The sequence below is a fragment of the Sander lucioperca genome, chromosome 14, assembly GCF_008315115.2.
Source record: "Sander lucioperca isolate FBNREF2018 chromosome 14, SLUC_FBN_1.2, whole genome shotgun sequence".
Taxonomy (NCBI): Eukaryota; Metazoa; Chordata; class Actinopteri; order Perciformes; family Percidae; genus Sander; species Sander lucioperca.
In genome coordinates, this window is record NC_050186.1 from 30,667,554 (window position 1) to 30,676,726 (window position 9,173).

Genomic DNA, 9,173 nt, shown 5'->3' on the forward strand with positions numbered 1-9,173 from the left:
CTATGCGTGGTACAGTATGTACATGATGTACTTAAAAAAACCCTCTAATTCAAACCATTGGAATGTAATTGTTTGGCTGTAGTATATGTGTATGAGTTTCTGTGTCTACACTGTGTGTTGTTTGTGTTTGTGTTCAGCTCCAGCACGAATTCTGCTGGTTCCTAAGGAGAAGAGAGTAGCGTACGGAAGCCAGATTTCCCTGGAGTGTAACGCCACAGGAAATCCGATCCCCACCATCACCTGGCTGGAAAATGGGAATACTGTGAGTGTATTTTTCTGTTGAATTCTGTTGAATTGTATCTCTATTAGCCACACATAATGTGACACTAAGGCTTTTGGACAAAGTAGACAATGTTACTGTGTAGGTTGCAAATCTATGCTACAGTATATGAAGATGAAGGTTTCAGAAATACAACTTGATGTGCAGACTGCAATGCACGTTGGCTTTCCTGACTATCTCCTCTGTTATTGTCTAGTCTGTTCCCATTGTGTTGGGCTCTGCGACTGACAATGTGCCAAAGAAATAAAATTATTTATGGTGGTTACTACATCTATCCATCCATCCATCCATCCATCCATCCAGGCCCAATTCCCTAGGTCTCTTGTAAATGCTTGTAATCTTACTAGAAATATTGTTGTCGCCTTCACAGTGTTTGAGTTTGGCTCAAATGTCAGTCAACACAGCCAGCATCAGAGACATTTCATCACGTAGCTGACATTGCGACACATTGTCAGCCGCAGAGCCTAACACAATGGGAACAGGCTCTGACAATAACAGAGGAGATAGTCAGGAAAGCCAACATGCATTGCAGTCTGCACATAAAGTTGTATTTCTGAAACCTTCATCTTCACATACTGTAGCATAGATTTGGAACCTGCGCGGTAACATTGTCTACTTTATCCTATTAGCAGTAAACAACCGAAGAACAGACACAGGGCTAAAGACACAAAAATTGACTGCATAAATACAGTGACATACTATATATTTTGGGAACAAATCCATTACTTGTTCAGTACCAGTCCTCCAGTGGATCTTTCTTTTGGTGTCAGACATACAGATCTGCATGTTTACATATCCCCATTAGGTCTATAGTGTCCCATTTGTTTTGTTCTAAAGAAGCAACACGATCTGTTCTAAAGTGGTTTAAACTAAATGATGTTCTCTTTTGAGACAGCCGTCACTGTACGGCTCCATGACAACAGCAAATTATTTTATATTAATAGGGTTATGTGCATGAGCAGGGGCAAACCAGGACACTAGGAACACAAATCCACACTCACATTTAGTAAACTGTAATCCAAGCTACAAAAAAATACCCACTTATGCCTCTCTGTACGGCTCTCTCTCTTTCTGTCTCTCTACTTCACACACACACACACACACACACACACACACACACACACACACACACACACACACACACACACACACGATGCACTCAAAGACTGCTGTGGGATCAGTGATATAAACAGCAAAGGAATTCTCATTATGGTGACAGAGGATTGAAGAGATTGCCTTTCCATTTAGCCAATCATTCTCAGTTTTATCAGCTCTAATTGGGTTGCATTTGTTAATGGAGCCAGCAAGGTTCTTATGGACTTAAAAGGGGTTGAATGGTTTGTGTTAACTGCTGACTTGTGACTCTGGCTAGATGTTCCGACAGCCCAGCCATGTAAGGTGGTCTCACTGGGATATACAGCTGTTACACAGGGCTGATAGTACATTAAGGTCATAAAAAGAAAGATAACTGTAGGAAACATAAAAGGTACCTGCGGCTGATGATTTTTAAACAAGAAACAGATTTGGTGACCTGGCGTGCCAAATGTTCAATTGTTATGATGCATGCTAAGTCTAATAATCTAGTCATTATGTTCTAACATGTGAGTTGTAGCCACATGCAATGCTTTTTGGGACACCAGGAGAAGACAATGTTCCTGACTCATGCCAAGTGTAGTTTTTCAAAACAAATATGTAACTTAATAAGTAAAAGACCACACAGTGAGTTTTCCACTTCCTCCTCACAGTATTCAAGAGAAAAGTTCACATATCAGACCAAGAAAGACACAATGCTCTATTTAGATTTTAGTTGCAATACAATTAAAATCTTGTAAATATTGTCAAGCACTCGCACCTTCTTTTAAGATCACTGCTCTTGTTTTTGGTTTGTGTAGTTTCAATCCTGCTAGAAACCTCATTAAAAAAAAAAACCTAATCTTAAAGTTTTTATTTATTTGTGAAACATGAAATTACAAACTCGACCACCTTAAGGATGTTAAACAGGAATTGTTTTTTTCAACCAGGCAGCAGACATTTAGATTATGCGTGCCGTTGTGGGCAGACATACACCACATAACGTCTGGGTATTTAATAGTCTTGGGTGCTAGCTACAATGTGATTACAGGCCCATAATGCTTGTAAATAGTGTGTGTGTGTGTGTGTGTGTGTGTGTGTGTGTGTGTGTGTGTGTGTGTGTGTGTGTGCTGATTAAAATGACTGTGTGAGCTGCTTTTCTGGCAGCTTGTTGAGGTCATTAATTTAAGCAGGGCTGGATCGAGCTCGCCCCAAAAACAGACGGTGTCAGACACAACTTCAAATATAGACGCTTCACACATCAGCAGCTTGACTCACTTACACGCACACACACACACACACACACACACACACACACACACACACACTCTCACATATGTCATTTATATATATATGGTAGTTGTGTGTCAAAGATAACAAAGACATTGTATCTGGTTAAATCTGTTCAGTGTGAATACCAGGGAATTTTTTTAAATCTTTTAAATGATCACAAGTGGTTATTTTAGTGCCAGACTTAATTTTATCAACTCAACACCCTTTAGACTGTAATATACTGTATTATCAGTGTATGAGCACTGCACACATTACATCTCAAGACATTGTTTTAATTATATGATGGAAGTTTTGGAGGGCAAATTATTCTTATTTTCACAATCTGTTCACAACTCAACTTTGCATTACTGCCATCATCTGGTAAGGAGTGGGACTAAATAGACTGTTACTCTGCTTGATCTCAAAATGTAAAGCTTTTCTTTCTGTTGCTGTGAATCTCTGTGATCTGAATATAGCCAAGCACATAATCATCCTGGGACATAATCCTGGGACATAAATGCTACCTATTAAGAGAGGATGGCCATTTCTGAAATATTTGACCAAATTCTCCCCTTGTTGTCTGGAAGTTCTCAAATACTGTATGTTCTGCAGACTGTCTTCAGCTACAGGTTACAAAAAGTCTTCTATCAGATATGCCACCATACGTCCATGGAATCATTTACAACATATCTTGAAGCCTTAAGGCAGCTACACACCGGGCCGATAATCGTCCGTTGGACAGTCTGGCGAGGTCAATGACCCGAGTCTGTTCGGTGTGTTCCGTGCCGTCGTCCGTTGGAGGAGCTGTCGGCCTTCATTTTGGCCGACCTGACATGCTCAGTCGGAAACAGGGCAGTCGGGACTCACCCGGAAATGGCGAGCGGGATGACCGTGACTAAGCCTCTCAAAATCTGACGAAAATCTTTTACTGACCTTTGTCGATCTGAAATGAAAACAGATTCAGCAACTGCATGGCCTATTTCTCACTTAAAATGTTTTCAGAAACACATTTCGGTGAACAATTTTAGTACAATTTAAGATCATATTCTGAATCAGTCGCCATTAATGGCCCGTTGAAAAATCCAAAATCCGGAAGCAGCAGCCAGACCCACGTGATGCGTTCGTCCAATCAGCTGCCGGTTTTCATTTTTTGGGCGACAATACAGATTAGCGCTGCCTGCTGTTATGGAGACGTATTACGTCTCGTCGCTTTGGTGTGTTCCGAGGCACTTTTTTGACCAACTCGGGGAGACTGATCAGTCCAACTGCCTTTTCTGCCAACGGTCGGCCGTCTGGTTGGTCTGTAACGGCCTTTATACAATAAGTATAAGGCGTGTGAGTAGTGAGTAGCATGACATAACTCATTAAGGTAATGCTTGTACATGTTTTACCAATGATGGTGTTAATTAAGAGGAGGCACAATTTCGATCGTATATGGCAATATATTTATAGATATATATAATTCTGGTTATGATATATTAGTGTAATGCAGCATTTAGCAGCTAAAGAGTCACATACCTTGGGTGTTGGGGGAAACCAAATAAGAGCTAAAAAAGACATTGAATGTTACGACTTACATTCACGAGGTGACCTGAAACCTAACTCACAATGAATGCTAATGTTGCTCTGTGTCTCTTGGTTTAAATAGGTAACTGTTACCAAACACATTTGGCACAACTTTATACGGATAATGCCGTTTGTCAATGTTGTGTTTTCAGGCTGATCTGCTGCCCCCAAGCGGACAAAAAAAATACATCTTTAATACATGAATCTTATAAGGCAATATGATTATGGTGTATAGTTGTCCAATTGCATGGTGACATATCTCTGCTGTCTTTCTTTTTTCTCTCAAATTATTCTTTCTTCCAGATCTCAGGTGCATCGGTCGAAGAGACTTTGATTGGAGAGGTTATCCTGTCCGTTCTTAAAGTGACGGTGAATAAGCCGGCGCTGTATACATGCCTGGCCTCCAATAGACACAATGCTGGAGCCAACACAGTCAAGGCAACTGCTAGAGTCACTGTCGCAGGTAGTGACACTTTTTCATATCCATTTAACACAGACTCGCTGACTCCAAAATAAGTGGAAAAACAAATTATATAGACAGGGGCGTCGGACTGGGCAGAAAAAGGGGGCTGAGTACCCAAGGCCCTCATGTGAGAAGGGCCCAAAAATATGCTAGAATGAATAGCTGTGGAGGGGCCCATAGAAAATGCCTTTTTACAGGGCCCAGAATTTTGTGCTACGCCCCTGACTATAGATGCTTGTAGCTCTTACAACAGTGTGTTAGGGGGTTGTTACTGCTTTGTCTTGAGTGATGTTAGCTGCCACATAGGTTGGGGTTTGTGTGGTTTCAGCTGTTTGTTGTCCCCCTCCCATTTGGCATTTGGTTGATACCTCAGCCACAGTCCCCTAAAAAAACACACACACATCCCTTCCTTCCTGACCACACACACTGTCCCTCCACCTGGTTGTCCCTCAGTCTCCTCACAGCTAGCTATGAGTTGGTAAGATGGTTGATTTTCTCTTCCTACTGAGACTGATTTGTGTCTTCTGCCCTCCTCTCTTCTTCCCTTTCCTCATACTTGTGTTTCTTCAACCAACATCTTCTGGATATTGCCACTTCCCCATAGAGTGGAGGTAAGAGAAATGGTCTGTGCCTTCTTTGTATATGCTACATTTCTTTACCTTTTGTGTGTCATGGCTACCTTCCATGTTTCTCCTCTCCTCAGTGCATGACATTATGGGAACACATGTACACGTGCAATAGCAATCTAATTTTCACTAGTTTATAAAAAAAAAAAAAGTGAATCGTAAAAATGACACAGCACATTGTCGGTCACTTCATTCTTTACATGCACCATAACCATCTGTGTTTACACTGTGTTTGAAGAAACTAAGTGCTGTTGCTTCCTTTGGGTCCGCGGAAGACAATATGCATTTTAGCTCTGGCAATAAACCTGCAGTGCCAAGAAGGAGCCGCTCTGTCACTCATACGGTGTGAGCTGAGTTTGAACTTTGCTGAACCACGACTACAGTTACCACATCTGCACTATGTCACTGCAGAGACAGGGAGAGAAGGAGATGAAGAGAGACAGGTAGGAGAAAGAGAAAATAAATGTCGGCCTTGGGATCCCTTACAGTGTCAGAATTTCTGAGGTAAGAATGAAGAAATAGGCAGTGAATTGCAGGTCATGGACAAACAAAAGGATCAGGCTTAATCGTTAGAACTTGCTGATTTGCCAACTCATGACCACATCTGAAAAATATATTTATAGGATGTAGAAACAGAGAGAGTAATTGAGAGAAAGTAAAACAAAGGACAAGGTATGTATGAGATGATAGGGTTAATAGATTTACCGGTCAGCTTTAAATTTGATGGTTAGACTCTGTTACCTATGTTCCCCAACATCTGGAGTTTGGAAGTGTCGCAATATACAGACAGGCAAAGGGACAAGTGGAGTGAAGGCTGTTAGACAGACAGGCCGACAGAGAGAGACCATGGATGTGAGGCAGACAGAAAGAAATGTGGAGCATGTCCTTGCTGGAAGACGAACAGACAATACAGCTGGGAAACAAAGATGCAGACAGAGAGGGAAACAGAGAGTAGGAAGTAAAGAGTCAGGAACACAGACAGGCAGGTTTAAGTATGTATGTGTGACTGATTTGTTCAATATAGAGGCAGCAAGGGAGTCCAACAGGCAGACGCACAGGATGTACTTTCCTATGAACCTACGACAACCTGTTTCATGATTAACATCTGGATGATTTTAAAGAAGATATTTCAGTTGATGCATGGAGGCCATTTCTTTTTGTCTTCTTTTTTTAAGTACACGCATCTCCACACAAGTTCACTAACTGTCAGCCAAAACAATAGACTGCTCTGGGGGGACCCGTAGTCGGGATCTATTTCTCACTCCGATTTTCCAATGGCCGCGTGTGCTGCGTTCAGGTTTTGTTCCGTCCTCCGCCACGCGACATACCACACCGGGAGCGTTTCAGAAGCGGAGCGTCTTGCTGGCCGACTTGAAGATTTAATTGTCTCTACTGTGTAATTTTTTGAGTTGATTCTTAGCAAAAACCCATTTGTTCTTTCACAAATATGTGCTCATTCATTGGTAATTACTTCCACCAACCAATCAAAGTTATTCTCGTACGCGTAGAATCTGCCATTTAGAATCATTCAGAATACATACGAGCGAGTCGCTCGAATGACGTCCGCCATGTTGCGCCTCCATCTTTAAAATACATTAGCCAAAGAAGGACATACATCCGCCTTTCGCCCTCCTACACCTATTGGCACCGTGGCGAATGCCAGGGGGAGATTACTCGCCAGGGAAGCGAAAAAGAGAATTAAAACGACAACGCGACAGGCAAAGCAACAACCACAAAGTTAATATTGGAGTGGCTAGAACAGCTGCGTGTAAACGATGGAGATACTAAGAGCAAATTTCGGGTTCGGCCACCGTAGGAGTTAAAACGCGCTCGGAATGGGAAGGGCTAGAAAGTAATATTCAATTGGTTGTCATTATACAATTTCACCGCTAGATGGGAAAAATTCTTACACAATGTAACTTTAAGCTAGCATCTACCTTCCACTCCAGGCACTCCTGCAATTAAACTCCATGCTTTCTCTTTTCTGGCGTTGTCTTTATAAAAAAGATCTGTGGTGTCTGTTATGTTTTTCCACCTCCAAGATGAATCTCTTGTCTTCCATGGTTTTGTAGAGGAGACATTTAAGATTTTGGGAGGGTGTCTTTTAGTAAATTGACTGGATACTCTCACTGTTTCCCTTCCTGCCCTTCCCTTCCTTCCAGCTCGTGTGAAAATAGACCTGGCGCATATCTTTAGCAAAGAGTCGCTTCATGCACGCTACTGGGAAATGGCATGGCGCGGCTGGTGGAATATCAAGCATTGACTTGAATGGCTGCGAGTGCTCACGGAGGTCGCGACAGGCCCACTGGAAAATAGGGGTCAATATTCTTTTCAACAGAAATTACAAATGAGTCCAGGCATTATTAATACAGATGAAGGGCAGTGGCACGGTTAACTTAAAGGTGCTCTAAGTGATGTAACACGTTTTTTAGGCTACAACATTTTTTGTCACATACAGCAAACATCTCCTCACTATCCACTAGCTGCCTGTCCCCTGAACACACTGTAAAAAAATGCAGTCTCTGTAGACAGCCCAGGCTCCACAAACAGCAACAAAAACAAACTGTACCCACCTGCACCACCAAACATAACAAACAGTTTTCCGGTGTTCCAGCCAATAACCGACAAGAAGGATTTGGGGGTGGGGGTTGGGGGGTTAGTGCGCGGAAGCACGGAAGGGAGGGGACGGGATGAGGAGGAGGGAGGGGCGAGCTAGCCTCGTTTTGTTTGAAAATACTTTGAACGTCAACAAGAAGTGCCGTCACCCAACATCGCTTAGAGCACCTTTAATAACCATAGCCATTTCTTATTTCTATTTTCCATGATTTTCCTACCAGTGAGGTCGATGCATACTGTAGTAACTTGACCCTATCCAGGTCGAGTTTAGATAGATTGCTAATGCCAACTAGCACATACAAATGAGTCTGTGACCTGTCCAGGGTATACTCATCTCTCTCACCTTGCTATCAGGGCTCCAGCCCTCTGCAACAGATAGGGGGGGTTAAGATATTGGATGGATGAACTTGTCTTCCCTATAGAATGATTGTCATACCTGCTTATCCTCCACACAAATAAATAAAGCCAGAAAAAGAAAATGCTATAGCCAAACAAGGTTATATCAACAAGCTATACAAAATACTTAATATATCTGTTAATCATAATAATGCCTTTCTGCCTGACAAGTTATGGCATGACCTTTCTTTATTGAATGTTTTTAAAGATCCCATCAGTAAATATTTAAGCTGTCAGCATAGTCAATTTCTACATGAGACACTTCATGAAGTCAAGTCCATGGCTACTTCTGTACAATATATAGTTAAAGCCAAACAGAAACAAATACAATATGTATTCCTGGAATTTCTTTATTTACTCCATTAACAGTAATAAGTCAACATCAATGACTTGACTCATACTAACCAATATCTTAGAGAAGCACTGTTAAGGATCTTTGTGTTTTCGTCTTCCTTGGTTCAAGCAATCAATTCTCATTTGTGTTTGTGTGTCTACTTCCCACAGACTCTACAAGGGCATTGCAGGCTACTGCAGTGCGTACCGTGGAGATGTGTGCCGCACCATCCTGCCAGATGGTGTGCTGGTTTTCTTTAACTCCTCCCTCTCGGACCCCGAGGACATGCAGGAGTACCTGGTTCAGAGCTGGTGGACGGAGCTGGAAGGACTCAGTATGCTGTGTAGCCCTGCAGTACGCTCACTGCTCTGCCACTCCTCCTTCCCTGACTGCAACCCGTCAGGGTTAGGACCGGCACCTAAACCTGTCTGCAGGTACAGTAGTACACGGGTCCCTGTGTTTCACCTGTCCATTCTGTTAGAACAGTAATGTAAATGGACTGTATTTATACTTTTATAGTCTTAGCAACTACTCAAAGTGCTTTTACAG

At 42.2% G+C, this 9,173-nt stretch overlaps 2 protein-coding genes and 1 long non-coding RNA gene across 4 annotated transcripts in view; 2 read left to right on the forward strand and 1 right to left on the reverse strand.

Annotated features, from left to right (window-relative positions):
- Positions 1-9,173, forward strand: part of LOC116045153 — an 810,130-nt gene that overhangs the window by 569,084 nt on the left and 231,873 nt on the right. The window lies entirely within an intron of this gene.
- Positions 1-9,173, reverse strand: part of rassf6 (Ras association domain family member 6) — a 48,835-nt gene that overhangs the window by 34,101 nt on the left and 5,561 nt on the right. The window lies entirely within an intron of this gene.
- musk (muscle, skeletal, receptor tyrosine kinase) overlaps positions 1-9,173 on the forward strand; it is a 36,983-nt gene that overhangs the window by 13,031 nt on the left and 14,779 nt on the right. Inside the window, exons 6-9 of the mRNA XM_031292662.2 lie at positions 138-262; positions 4,493-4,652; positions 5,257-5,263; positions 8,795-9,058. Coding sequence (XP_031148522.1) covers positions 138-262; positions 4,493-4,652; positions 5,257-5,263; positions 8,795-9,058 — 556 coding nt within the window. The remainder of the gene's footprint in view (positions 1-137; positions 263-4,492; positions 4,653-5,256; positions 5,264-8,794; positions 9,059-9,173) is intronic.